At 40.3% G+C, this 14,933-nt stretch overlaps 2 protein-coding genes across 5 annotated transcripts in view; one reads left to right on the forward strand and one right to left on the reverse strand.

Moving 5' to 3' along the window:
• On the reverse strand, positions 1-14,351 carry LOC133653558 (gastrula zinc finger protein XlCGF57.1-like). Of its 2 annotated transcripts, XM_062052977.1 has the most exons (3): positions 14,005-14,351; positions 13,775-13,895; positions 1-2,311 (listed from the first exon to the last, which is right to left on the reverse strand). In XM_062052977.1, exon 3 carries the CDS (start codon positions 2,259-2,261, stop codon positions 675-677), a length of 1,587 nt encoding a protein of 528 aa, XP_061908961.1. In that variant the 5' UTR covers positions 2,262-2,311; positions 13,775-13,895; positions 14,005-14,351; the 3' UTR covers positions 1-674. The 2 variants fall into 2 exon arrangements, with proteins under 2 accessions (XP_061908961.1, XP_061908962.1); XM_062052978.1 differs by lacking the exon at positions 13,775-13,895.
• LOC133653561 (DNA ligase 1-like) overlaps positions 14,236-14,933 on the forward strand; it is a 15,797-nt gene continuing 15,099 nt past the window's right edge. For all 3 annotated transcript variants that reach the window (XM_062052980.1, XM_062052982.1, XM_062052981.1), the window contains exon 1: positions 14,236-14,446. The gene's annotated coding sequence lies outside the window, so the exon portion shown is untranslated. The remainder of the gene's footprint in view (positions 14,447-14,933) is intronic.

Genomic DNA, 14,933 nt, shown 5'->3' on the forward strand with positions numbered 1-14,933 from the left:
TCTTAGTTCTTAAAAGTTGATTTTTAAAAGTTGGCAGATTTATCAAGAAAGTCAGTAGAGAGAGAGCAGCGTAGTGGTTGTGGGATATATTCTCTCTCTTTGTAATTCATACATCACATTCACAGCTCAGCAGCCATTATTATTAACAAATATTAACCACATTTATTGTACCCAACTTTTGTTGAGGCATACATTGTTTATTGCATAACAGTCTGGGGACATACATATAAAACAATCACAAAACAATATTCATATTACAAAAGAGTAAAAAAAAAAAAAAATACAATAGACTATTAAAACCCATCCTCAATCCAGCACCTTAGACTGCTAGGCCACACTATCCTGAAAGGCTGTCCTTAGAGGATCAATTTGTGACCATTTTTTCAATTAAATGCCCTGAGATCTTTTTACATACAATGTTTGTATGTAAAATGTGTACTCTCAGCTTTTATGTCAAATTTTTGTTCAATTTAAAATAAAAGTACACAATGTTGTATATCAATGAATATAATTTACTAAAAACAAGCACTAATCTAAAATATCAAATCTATAAATGTTATAATCATATCAACAAGATTGTGTTACACAGACACAACAATGATGTCACACATGTTATTTATGATGTTGCAAGGTCAAAGTTAAAGTTTTGACAGTTTATTTCAAATCCTGCATCTTCATTTGCTGCTTCTGTTCTCACCAGCACACTTATGTTTCTTACACTGGTACTTAGAAGAGAATCTTTCACCACACACACCGCAACTCAACACCTTCTCTCCTGTGTGTATTCTCATGTGTGTTTTCAAATGGTAACTTCGAGTAAAACCTTTACCACAGACTGAACAGATAAAAGGTTTTTCACCAATGTGTGTTCTCATGTGTGCTTTCAAATGTGGGCTTTGTTTAAAACCTTTACTACAGATTGAACATGAAAAAGGTTTTTCTCCAGTGTGTTTTCTCATGTGTACTTTCATAAACTGACTTGTTACAAAACCTTTACCACATATTGAGCAAGTAAAAGGTTTTTCACCAGTGTGCATTCTCACGTGTACTTTTAAATTCTGTTTTTGTACAAAACTTTTACAACATACTGAACAAGAATATGGATTTTCTCCAGTGTGTATTCTCGTGTGTTTTTTCAAATAGTCACAACGTACAAATCCTTTGCCACAGATTGAACAGAAGAATGTTTTTACTCCCATGTGTGTTCTAATGTGTTTTTTCAAATAGTTACTATGTACAAATACTTTACCACAGATTGAACAGATAAAAGCTTTCTCACATTTGTGTATTCCCATGTGTACTTTCAAATGGCTACTTTGTACAAAACCTTTACCACAGATTGAACAGGAAAAAGGTTTTTCTCCAGTGTGTGTTTTCATGTGGTCTTTTAACACATTATTTCGTGCAAATCGATTACCACAAACTGAGCAGAAAAAAGGTTTTTCTCCAGTGTGCATTCTCATGTGTACTTTCAGATCGCTACTTTGTATACAACCTTTACCACATACTGAACAGGAAAAAGGTTTTTCTCCAGTGTGTGTTTTCATGTGTAAATTCAACACATTTTTTCGTCCAAATCTTTTACCACATTCTGAGCAGGAAAAAGGTTTTTCTCCAGTGTGTATTCTCATGTGTACTTTAAGATTACCCCGGTAACTAAAAGTTTTGTCACAGTGAGAACATGTAAAGTGTGTGTTGTCTGAGTGACATGTCTTATCATCTTTAGAGTCTTCATCATCAGTGTCAGGAGAGTGAGACGTTGTGTCGTCACTATCTGATAGTGGAGCTAAGATCTTGTCTGCTTGTGATCCTCCACAGTGGTCTCCATTGGCTTCTGTTGTCATGTGTCGAGTTGAGCTGCTGCTTGGAGGCTCCGCCTCTCTCTTCTCCTCACTTTCACCTTTGATCTCCTCATTTTCACTCTTCACAATCACACCAATCACTGGGAACTCCTCCAAACATTCAAGATGCTCTCCCTTCTGACTAATGCTGTGTTCCTCCTCTTCCTCCTTAATGTGAGGGGTTAGTCGTTCCTCCTCTCCCTCCTTAATGTGAGGGGTTAGTCGTTCCTCCTCTTCCTCCTTAATATGAGGGGTCAGTGGGTCCTCCTCTTCCTCTTTAATGTGAGGAGTCAGTGGGTCCTCTTCTTCTTCTTTAATGTGAGGCGTCAGTGGGTCCTCCTCTTCCACCTTAATGTGAGGGGTCCGTGGCGCCTCGTCTTCCTCTTTAGAGTGGGAAGGCTGTGGCTCCTCCTGCTCCATCCTGATGCTCCACTACTGTTAGTCAGGGAGAAGATGTTCTTCACAAATGTCTGCAGGACGCAAAAAGGCAAAAACACGCTCTAAAATCGTCCAGCTTTGCTCAGTTACATGCATTAAAAAAAACAATGTTATGGGTCTATCCCACCTCTTGGCAAAGAAGAAATGCACACTAACACAAATTTAGACAGATTTGTGAACAATATTTGAGAAGAATAGGTCTTATGTGTATATAAAAAAAGTTTTAGCTCTTCGGATTCAACTCATGAAAAATGAGAGCAAAAACAAAAGTGTTGTACATTATATATATATATATACTCTATATATACAGTCATGGTCAAAAGTTTACATACAATTGTAAAGAACATAATGTCATGGCTGTCTTGAGTTTCCAATAATTTCTACAACTCTTATTTTTTTGTGATAGAGTGATTGGAGCACATACTTGTTGGTCACAAAAAACATTCATGAAGTTTGGTTCTTTTATGAATGTATTATGGTTCTTCTGAAAATGTGACCAAATCTGCTGGGTCAAAAGTATACACACATCTAGGGCTGGGCGATATATCGATATACGCGATATATCGCGGGTTTGTCTCTGTGCGATATAGAAAATTACTATATCGTGATATTCGAGTATACGTTCTCACGCAGTTGCTTTTAGCTGCTGGCATTACACTACAGGCTCTCCTCGTTCTTTCCTGTGTCTCCTTCTCACAGAAAAAGCTGTTTGTTGGTTTTCTGACATGGAATTGTTTCTTCAGCATTGTCCACACATTTAAGTCAGGACTTTGGGAATTGATTGATTGATTGAGACTTTTATTAGTAGGTTGCACAGTGAAGTACATATTCCGTACAATTGACCACTAAATGGTAACACCCGAATAAGTTTTTCAACTTGTTTAAGTCGGGGTCCACTTAAATTGATTCATGATACAGATATATACTATCATATATACTATCATCATAATACAGTCATCACACAAGATAATCACATTGAATTATTTACATTATTTACAATCAGGAGTGTGGAGGGGCGGTGGGGTGGGGATATGGACATCAAGTAGTGGACATAGAGAGAGAGAGAGAGAGAGAGAGAGAGAGAGAGAGATCAGAAGGCATAAGAAAAACAATCTGCATTTGATTGTTTACATTTGATTATTAGCAATCCGGGGAGGGTGTTAGTTTAGGGTTGTAGCTGCCTGGAGGTGAACTTTTATAGCGGTTTTGAAGGAGGATAGAGATGCCCTTTCTTTTATACCTGTTGGGAGCGCATTCCACATTGATGTGGCATAGAAAGAGAATGAGTTAAGACCTTTGTTAGTTCGGAATCTGGGTTTAACGTGGTTAGTGGAGCACCCCCTGGTGTTGTGGTTATGGCGGTCATTTACGTTAAGGAAGTAGTTTGACATGTACTTCGGTATCAGGGAGGTGTAGCGGATTTTATAGACTAGGCTCAGTGCAAGTTGTTTAACTCTGTCCTCCACCTTGAGCCAGCCCACTTTAGAGAAGTGGGTAGGAGTGAGGTGGGATCTGGGGTGGAGGTCTAGAAGTAACCTGACTAGCTTGTTCTGAGATGTTTGGAGTTTAGATTTGAGGGTTTTGGAGGTGCTAGGGTACCAGGAGGTGCATGCGTAATCGAAAAAGGGTTGAACGAGAGTTCCCGCCAGAATCCTCAAGGTGCTTTTGTTGACCAGAGAGGAAATTCTGTAGAGAAATCTTGTTCGTTGGTTAACCTTTTTGATTACCTTGGTTGCCATTTTATCACAGGAAAGGTTAGCCTCTAGAATGGAACCTAGGTAGGTGACCTCATCTTTCCTGGTGATGACACTGTCACCTACTTTTATGGTGAAGTGATTGACTCTCTTAAGTTTGATGTGGGACCCAAACAGGATGGATTCTGTTTTACCCAAGTGGATGGATAGCTTGTTGTCAGCGAGCCAGGTGCAAGTTCTACAGAGCTCAGCACTGAGGATTTTCTCCACCTGTGACTTGTCCTTGCCGGATACCAGCAGGGCAGAGTCATCCGCAAACAAAAACAATTCACAGTCACATGCCGATGACATGTCGTTTATGTATATTAGGAACAGTAAAGGTCCCAATATACTGCCTTGGGGGACTCCACAGCTCACCGAGAGGGGGGGGGGACACGGTGCCGTTCACCTCTACCACCTGCTCCCTCCCCTCCAAGTAAGACTGCATCCAGCTCCAAGAGGTTTTGTTAAATCCGATTGCTCTGAGCTTATCCAACAGTATAGCGTGGTTAACGGTGTCAAAGGCCTTCTGAAGGTCCAGCATGACCATGCCGCAGTATTTGCCCGCGTCCACCTCATGTTTGATGTGGTCGGTCAGATAGAGAAGGCATGTGTCAGTGGAGTGGTTAGTTCTGAAGCCGGATTGGAATTTGTACATGAGTTTATTAGTGGCAAGGTAACTATCGACCTGTTCATAAACTATTTTCTCCATTACTTTCGAAATGGAGCTGAGAATAGAAACAGGTCGGTAGTTGCCAGGTTCCAATTTGCTTCCTTTTTTAAAGAGGGGAGTTACTCTTGCTATCTTAAAATCTTTTGGTACTTGGCCTTGTGTAATTGATAGGTTTATTATGTGCGTGATGATCGGGGCAATGATGGAGGCAGAGTCTCTGAGGAATCTGGAGGGAATATTATCAAGGCCGGTGGCCTTGTTAGGGTGGAGCGCGCTCAATTTTTTAAACACCTCATCAGCTGTGACCATTTCTAATTTGAAATCATTGTTGGATACTCCTAGCTTTCTGTAGAAGGCTTTAATGTGTTCTACACCAAAGCGACCAGAGTGGTGGGACAGCTTGTTGACAAGAGTTGCAGCTATGCTGGTGAAAAAGGCGTTAAGTCTGCTAGCTACCTCCATTTTGTCTGTAATGAGGGAGTCACCCTCCTTGATGCTGATGTTGGTGAGTCTTGTTTTAAGTTTCTGGCTGCAACCAGGAAGCTGGTTGTTGAGAATTTTCCAGAGCTCACGTGGCTTATTCGTGTTTTCCTCTATTTTGTCGTTAATGTAATTTTTTTTTAAGGATTTAGTCAGGTTGGTTGACTTATTTCTTAATTTATTGCATTGCTTTTTGAGAGTTGAAAGGAGTAATTTGAGGTTGATGTTATTGGGTTGTTTATCTACTTCTGTTTTACATTTTTGGTATTCAGAGTATTTCCTGTCTCTGTCTTTTATGGCAGCTAATAGGTCCGGATTCATCCATGGTTCCGAGCGGGCTTTGATCCTGACTGTTTTCACGGGAGCCATGTCATTTAGTATCTTTAGGAACGCCGTTTTGAAGCGATCCCAAGCGACATCGACCAGGTTGCTCGCGAGCACAGGGGACCAGTCCCACTCATCTAATTTTAAATTGAAATTGTCATTGGAGTATTTTTTGAGGGATCTGGATTGGGCTGTTATGTGGCCATTGGCTTTAGGTTTAGCTATTTTACGGGTGCAGAAGGTTAGATAGTGGTCGCTAAGACCACAGATCATGACCCCACTATTTTTTATTTTAGGCCGGTCTGAAGTGAGAATGAGATCTATGGTTGATTGGGTGGAATCACACACCCTTGTGGGTAGCGCTATTAGCTGGGAAAGACCGTGCAGATTACAAAACTTGCTGAAGGATCTGAAGACAGGCGCATCTTTGCGTTGAATATCTGTGTTCAGATCCCCAGTTATAATTTTCTCCATGTTGTCTGTCCCCGCCAAGCATTCTTCCAAAGCCCCATAGAAATCACTCTGATTAGGGGGTCTATAAACAGTCCCTATTAGTACCGGCTTAGCATTTTTAAATTTGATTTCCGCCCACACAGATTCCAGGTTATTGTGGTTAAGATCAGTGCGAGTTATGTATTTAATATCCTGGTGAATATACATACAAACGCCCCCACCGTGTTTATTCCTATCCTTTCTGATAACCGAAAAGTTTTGTATTTCTATCTCTGAGTCAGAAATACTTTGATCAAATTTGGTTTCAGAGAAACACAAGATTTTTACCTTCGTGTTGAGGAACATTTCTCTGATTTGGTCGAGTTTGGCTCCAGAGAGGCTGTTCACATTAAGGTGGATGATGTGTAGTCCACTGGAACCAAAAAGAGCATCAGAGTCCGCTGTGTTGTGGTACTGACCAGAAAAATTGTTGGTTATTATTGCTGTTGCAGTTGAAGAGCAAGGAGAGAGAGGAGAGAGAGGCATATTGATCGTCCTCCAGGTGTAGGGGGAGGGAGAGAAAGGGGGAGGGGAGGGAGAGGGAGGAGGAGGCCAGGTAGGGTTGCTGGGGGATGGGTTGGGTTTCCTTTTGGCGGGCTTTTTTGAAGACAAAGAGAAAGAGAATAACGAAAATGTTTGTGTAAAGGCGCCTCTAAATCCTGTGTATGGCGCGTCCTCGGCCGTCCGGGACCGGGGAGAGGTCGCGTGGACCCCCGCCATCTCGTGCAGTTCCCCGCAATCACCGATGTCTGGGTCGCCGTCCACCGCAGCCGCCGCGTCGTTCACCGCCGCTGAGTCGCTGCCTTCTCTGATGACTGGGTCGTCCTCCACCGCCGCTGCCGAGCCTCCGACCGTGTCGATGAACGGGGCGAAGTCCTCCGCCGAGCCGCCGACCGCAGGAGCACAGGTGAGCTTGAGCTGAGACGAGCCGGTAGCCGAGTTAGCTTCGATGGCGACGCTAGCAGTAGCATTGCTAGTCTTCGCCAGTCGGGACAACATTAACCGTGTTGTTGCAGGTCCGGGGTTGAGTTCAGTGTCTCCTGATAGTAGAAGTAATAGTAGTATTATTGACTTTCTGTCTATCCTTCCAGTCAGGGGCATGTTTCTTCTGCCTCGATGTGCAGACAAGCACGATGCTAACACGTTAGCTCCGAAGCCAAGGTGCTTCGCCGATATATTGTCGTGGAGATAAAAGTCACTGTGTATGTCCATTTCGCGTTCTCGACTCTCATTTTCAAGAGGGTAGAGTATCCGAGGAGGTTTAAAATATAAATCCGTAATCCACAGTAGAAAAAGGAGGAAGTGTGGGATAATCCGAGCAGTTGTTTGGATTCCCGATCGGGAGCGAAAGAGGGTGCGACCGCTCATCTCGGCGTCTCGTAAACCAAGGCCATTCTAAAACCTTAATTCTAGCCTGATTTAGCCATTTCTTTAGCTCCTTTGACGTGTGTTTGGGTTCATTGTGCTGTTGGAAAACCCAACTGCGGCCAAGACCCAACCTACGGGTTGATGATTTTAGGTTGTCCTGAAGAATGTGGAGGTAATCCTCCTTTTTCATTGTCCCATTTAAAGCACAAATTCCATTGGCAGCAAAACAGGCTCAGAGCATAATACTACCACCAACATGCTTGACGGTAAGGATGGTGTTCCTGGGATTAAAGGCCTTGCCTTTTCTGCTCCAAACATCAACATTTTTGGACAAAGATAAGACCTGGGGGAAAGTTCTGTGTTTAGATGAAACACAAATTGAGCAGTTTCGCCACAATACCCAGCAATATGTTTGGAGGAGAAAAGGTGAGGCCTTTAATCCCAGGAACAATCCTAACGTCAAGCATGGTGGTGGTAGTATTATGCTCTAAGCCTGTTTTGCTGCCAATGGAACTGGTGCTTTACAGAGAGTAAATGGGACAATTAAAAAGGAGGATTACCTCCAAATTCTTCAGGACAACCTAAAATCATCAGCCCGGAGGTTGTGTCTTGGGCGCAGTTGGGTGTTCCAACAGTAGAATGACCCCAAACACACGTCAAAAGTGGTAAAGGAATGGCTAAATCACACTAAAATTAAGGTTTTAGAATGGCCTTCCCAAAGTCCTGACTTAAACGTGTGGACAATGCTGAAGAAACAAGTCCATGTCAGAAAGCCAACACATTTAGCTGAACTGCACCAATTTTGTCAAGAGGAGTGGTCAAAAATTCAACTAGAAGCTTGTGGATGGCTACCAAAAACACTTTATTGCAGTGAAACTTGCCAAGGGACATGCATCCAAATATTAACATCGCTGTATGTATACTTTTGACCCAGCAGATTTGGTCACTATTTCAGTAGACCCATAATAAATTCATAAAAGAACCAAACTTCATGAATGTTTTTGTGACCAACAAGTATGTGCTCCAATCACTCTATCACAAAAAAATAAAAGCTGTAGAAAGTATTGGAAACTCAAGACAGCCATGACATTATGTTCTTTACAAGTGTATGTAAACTTTTGATCAGGACTGTTTATATATATATATATATATATATATATATATATATATATATATATATATATATATATATATATATATATATATATATATATATATATATATATATATATATATATATATATATATATATATATCAATCAATCAATCAATCAATCAATCAATGTTTATTTATATAGCCCTAAATCACAAGTGTCTCAAAGGGCTGTACAAGCCACAACGACATCCTCGGTACAGAGCCCACATACGGGCAAGGAAAACTCACCCCAGTGGGACGTCAATGTGAATGACTATATGACCGAAAGCAATGGATGTCGAGTGGGTCTGACATAATATTGTGAAAGTCCAACACATCAGCGAAAGTCCAGTCCATGGTGGGGCCAGCAGGAACCATCCCGAGCAGGGACGGGTCAGCAGCGTAGAGATGTCCCCATCCGATGAACAGGCTAGCGGTCCACCCCGGAGCAGAGTAGTAAAGAAAAGAAAAGAAACGGCAGACCAACTGGTCTAAAAAGGGAGTCAATTTAAAGGCTAGAGTATACAAATGAGTTTTAAGATGAGTCTTAAATGCTTCTACTGAGGTAGCATCTCTAACTTTTACCGGGAGGGCATTCCATAATATTGGAGCCCGAATAGAAAACGCTCTATAGCCCGCAGACTTTTTTTGGGCTCTGGGAATCACTAATAAGCCGGAGTTCTTTGAACGCAGATTTCTTGCCGGGACTTATGGTACAATACAATCGGCAAGATAGGCAGGAGCTTGACCGTGTAGTATTTTATACGTAAGTAGTAAAACCTTAAAGTCGCATCTTAGGTGCACAGGAAGCCAGTGCAAGTGAGCCAGTATAGGCGTAATATGATCAAACTTTCTTGTTTTTGTCAAAAGTCTAGCAGCCGCATTTTGTACCATCTGTAATCTTTTAATGCTAGACATAGGGAGGCCCGAAAATAAAACGTTACAGTAATCAAGACGAGACGTAACGAACGCATGGATAATGATCTCAGCATCGCTTGTGGACAAAATGGAACGAATTTTAGCGATATTACGGAGATGAAAGAAGGCCGTTTTAGTAACACTCTTAATGTGTGACTCAAACGAGAGAGTTGGGTCGAAGATAATACCTAGATTCTTTACCGAGTCGCCCTGTTTAATTGTTTGGTTGTCAAATGTTAAGGTGGTATTATTAAATAGATGTCGGTGTTGAGCAGGACCGATAATCAGCATTTCCGTTTTCTTAGCGTTGAGTTGCAAAAAAAAGTTAGCGGACATCCATTGTTTAATTTCATTAAGACACGCCTCCAGCTGACTACAATCCGGCGTGTTGGTCAACTTTAGGGGCATGTAGAGTTGGGTGTCATCCGCATAACAGTGGAAGCTAACACCGTATTTGCGTATGATGTCACCTAGCGGCAGCATGTAAATACTAAAGAGTGCAGGGCCAAGAACCGAACCCTGGGGAACTCCGCACGTTACCTTAACATAGTCCGAGGTCACATTGTTATGGGAGACACACTGCATCCTGTCAGTAAGATAAGAGTTAAACCAAGACAAGGCTAAGTCTGACATCCCAATACGCGTTTTGATACACTCTAATAAAATATTATGATCAACAGTATCGAAAGCGGCGCTAAGATCAAGAAGCAGCAACATAGATGACGCATCAGAATCCATCGTTAGCAATAGATCATTAGTCATTTTTGCGAGGGCTGTCTCCGTAGAGTGATTTGCCCTGAAACCGGATTGAAAAGGTTCACAGAGATTGTTAGACGCTAAGTGTTCATTTAGCTGCTGTGCGACAATTTTTTCGAGAATTTTCGAGATAAACGGAAGGTGGGACCATGAGGTCAGGATCGAGGTTAGGTCTTTTGAGTAGAGGATGAATAACCGCTTTTTTGAATGCTAGGGGAACAGTACCAGAGGAAAGTGATAAGTTTATAATATTTAACACTGATGGACCTAATAAAACAAAAAGCTCCTTGATAAGTTTCCCAGGAATTGGGTCAAGTAAACATGTTGTTTGTTTTGTCCCATTTACACATTTTAACAATTCCTCCAATGTTATTTCATCAAAGAGGGAGAAACTATTTTGGAGGGCAGTGTCCGTCGTATATATACAGTCGTATCTGTGTTAATAGAACCCAGTTGTAGCTGAGATGCATTGTCTTTAATCTCTTTTCTAATGACTTCAATTTTCTTATTAAAGAAATTCATAAAGTCATCTGCTGAGTGGGTGGAGCTACTGGGAGGAGTCCCTTGTTGGGTTAGCGATGCTACTGTACTAAACAAAAATTTAGGATCATTTTTGTTGAGGTGGATGAGATTTGAGTAATATTTAGCTTTAGCTGAGGTAAGCATGCGTTTATAAGTTATTAAACTATCACTCCATGCTTGATGGAAAACCTCAAGTTTAGTCGCACGCCATTTGCGTTCCAGCTTTCTACATGATAATTTCTGGGCTTTAGTTTCTTCTGTAAACCATGGGGTACGCCTTTTAGGGGCCCTTTTTAGCTTTAGCGGTGCTATACTATCAATGGTGTCGCGCAGGGCGTCGTTAAAGCTGTTAGTAAGGTTATCAATAGAGCCCACATAATTTGGGAATGGTGCCTTTACCGAAGGCAGTAGGTCAGTAAGAGTTGTCGTTGTGGCAGCATTAATGTTGCGGCTGCTATAGTAGTTATTATTATTATTATTAGTTTGTTGACAATGAGTCAGAACTTCGTATTTTATAAGGTTATGATCGGACATTAGTTTAGTGTACGGGAGTATCGTAACTTTAGAGGTGGTGACACCCCTGACAAGCACTAGATCTATCGTATTACCGTTGCGATGCGTGGGTTCATTTATTATTTGTGTAAGACCACAGCTATCAATTATAGTCTGGAGCGCCACGCATGGAGGGTCCGATGGGGTATTCATATGGATGTTAAAGTCTCCCATTATGATTATATTGTCGGCGTGCGTCACTAGATCAGCAACGAACTCTGAAAATTCATTGATAAAGTCCGAATAGGGCCCTGGGGGGCGGTAGATGACAGCCAGGTGCAGAGGCAGCGGTGTGACAAACCTCACAGTAAGCACCTCAAACGAGTTATATTTATTATTTAGGTCCGAGGTAAGGTTAAAGTTTTTGTTGTATATTAGTGCAACACCCCCACCCCTTTTAATGGGACGGGCAATATGCGTTCCCGTATAGCCAGGAGGAGACGCCTCACCCAGCGCAAAAAATTTGTCTGGTTTGAGCCAGGTCTCGGCTAGACCAACGACATCAAGATTGTTGTCTCTAATGACTTCATTAACTAATAACGTTTTGGAAGACAATGACCTTATGTTTAAAAAGCCCATATTATAGGTAGTGGGCTGTTTTGAGGAGTTTTTGTTGAAAGTATCCGTAGTAGCAATATTAATAATGTTACGTTTATTATGCGTAGTGCACTTTAAATAATTAAGACCATATCTAGGAATTGATATGACAGGAATTTTTAGATTGTTTGCCACCTCAGTAAAATGCATGTCCACCTCTGACGCAGAAAAAACATTATGTGAGTTGTATATTATTCTAAGAGAATTGCTATGTGTGCAGGGATTATCCAGCCTGGCGCTGGCTAGTTCTAGCTTAACAGACTCCTTATTAGCACCTCTTTGTGGATTAGCATTTAGCTTTTTCGTTAGCCCCGCTAACAACAACGCATTTAGCTTTGTTGTTAGCCCCGCCCGACACCCCCGCTTCTGCTTCCGAGCGCATCGCTTACGTCTCTTTCGTTGACGGTCTCCGCTGGTAGTGGACGCCGCTGCTTCAAAGGCCACTGCTGGATGTAGCTCGCGAAGAATTCCCAAGCTAGCGAGTAGGTCCACCGTACACGCATCTTTCAGCCTAAAATGGCCCAATCTCTCCACATCCAGAATCGTAAGTCGGTCGTAAGTGATCACGGAGTGAACACGCTGTGAGCCAGCCATGAAATTGACTGAATTGACGGGTGTTTATGCCAAATCGGTCTACACTTCCAGGAGCGCTCGCAAGAAGCCGCTGCCTTGAAGCGCCGCCATCTTGTTCCCATATATATATATATATATATATATATATATATATATATATATATATATATATATATATATATATATATATATATATATATATATATACACACAGTATATGTGTATATATATATATATACACACAGTATATGTGTATAAATATATATATACATATATATACAGTATATACACACACACATATATACATATACATACAGTATACACACACACACACACAACACATATATATATATATATATATATATATATATATATATATATATATATATATATATATATATATATATATATATATATATATATATATATATATATGTATATACACACATATATACACTACCGTTCAAAAGTTTGGGGTCACCCAAACAATTTTGTGGAATAGCCTTAATTTCTAAGAACAAGAATAGATTGTCGAGTTTCAGATGAAAGTTTTCTTTTTCTGGCCATTTTGAGCGTTTAATTGACCCCACAAATGTGATGCTCCAGAAACTCAATCTGCTCAAAGGAAGGTCAGTTTTGTAGCTTCTGTAATGAGCTAAACTGTTTTCAGATGTGTGAACATGATTGCACAAGGGTTTTCTAATCATCAATTAGCCTTCTGAGCCAATGAGCAAACACATTGTACCATTAGAACACTGGAGTGATAGTTGCTGGAAATGGGCCTCTATACACCTATATATATATATATATATATATATATATATATATATATATATATATATATATATATATATATATATATATATATATATATATATATATATATATATGTATATACACACATTTTGATAGATTTTGAGCCCCATGAAAAGAACCATTACAGGGCCCCCAACACAGCGGCAACATTATAATTTGATCATCATTAGGGGCCTCTCTGGGCCCCCCCTCCATCATGGGCCCCTATAATCCGTCTCCTTTACCCCCCCTTTTCGGTGCCCCTGTATATATATATATATATATATATATATATATATATATATATATATATATATATATATATATATATATATATGAAATATATATGAAATACTCGAGTTGGTGAATTCTAGCTGTAAATAACCACGCCCCCTGCCCCCAAACACACACCCCCACCAAGCCCACCTCCCGACATTGGAGGTCTCAAGGTTGGCAAGTATGCCAGACGTACGTGCATCATCTTCACAAGAACACCTACATTCTTACATACAACATATTTAAGAATGGTGCTAATAAATACATATAAAGTTAGTAAACATGTAAGAAGTAAACAAACCTGTTCTGTGTAACACAACTTGGTGTTTGTTAAAAACAGCGTCCAGTAGTTGATGTTGTCGCTCCTCCTCCTCTTTTGTTGGACAAAGGTCCTCCTCGTACTCTGCTATCGTTTTTTTTTTCTAACATCACAAATATTAATTCAACGGCAGCAGTCAGTCGCTGATTCACCAACACTCACAGCATTTGTCATATAGACATTTTCATTCAATAATAACACTTTACACTTACATTGGATATCTGCTTTGCTGTGTCGATAACTTCCGCGTGTCTTTGTTAGCAGCTAATAAGCTAAGCTAACTAGCAGGCTAGGCTAGCACGTCAAAGTGCACTCAGACTAATGTATCCGGATACAAACAATTATTAACGATGTTTACTCTATTAAACGACCTACATGTGTACATGTACGGTGTAATTAAGATCAATAAACTATAATAACTAAAACAACGTCTTCTCCGTCAAACGCCATCTTGTTTGTCTTCCTCCTGTGGCGTCTTGGAGGTGTTCTCAACCGTGGAACAAATGTTCGCCAAACACGTGTTTCACTGGGACAATAGTGAATGGTGCACACCTGCTTCGCCAAGCCACAGAACAAAAAGTCACATTTAACAGTTGCTGGTGTAACAATTGGAAGAACATATTTGACTCATCTCTTGTACATGCGGCTAATGAGGTAATATAAATTATATGTCTTTTTATATTATTTCTGTTATTTACCTGATATGTTGTTCGAAGCTAACGTGCTAGCGGTAGCCCGCTAACAGGCCTATGTAGCAAATGCAAGCGTTTTTGAGGAGTGTATTTTATATGTTCTCTATGAGAATTATATTGACTTATTTAATACTTTAAATGTTTTTTGCTGTACAGTACAGTCACGCTTAACATTATTAAATGTTTGTTACTAGAAAGGAACGAACGTCTCTTAATTTTAGTCTGGAATAAGTCACATTGCAGTAGTCTACTTTGTGTTGCTAACTTTATTAGCATTGAATACAAATGATATGTTGTTTGCACACACTTCTATTACCTTGATAACATACCATGGAAATTAAGTCAACTGATGTTTGTTATTACGAATACACTATTTGATCAATTGTCAGTGATTCATGCTTATTCAGTCAGACACACATCACTATTTAATTCAATACATGTTAAATATG

Source organism: Entelurus aequoreus, linkage group LG07 (genome assembly GCF_033978785.1).
Source record: "Entelurus aequoreus isolate RoL-2023_Sb linkage group LG07, RoL_Eaeq_v1.1, whole genome shotgun sequence".
Taxonomy (NCBI): Eukaryota; Metazoa; Chordata; class Actinopteri; order Syngnathiformes; family Syngnathidae; genus Entelurus; species Entelurus aequoreus.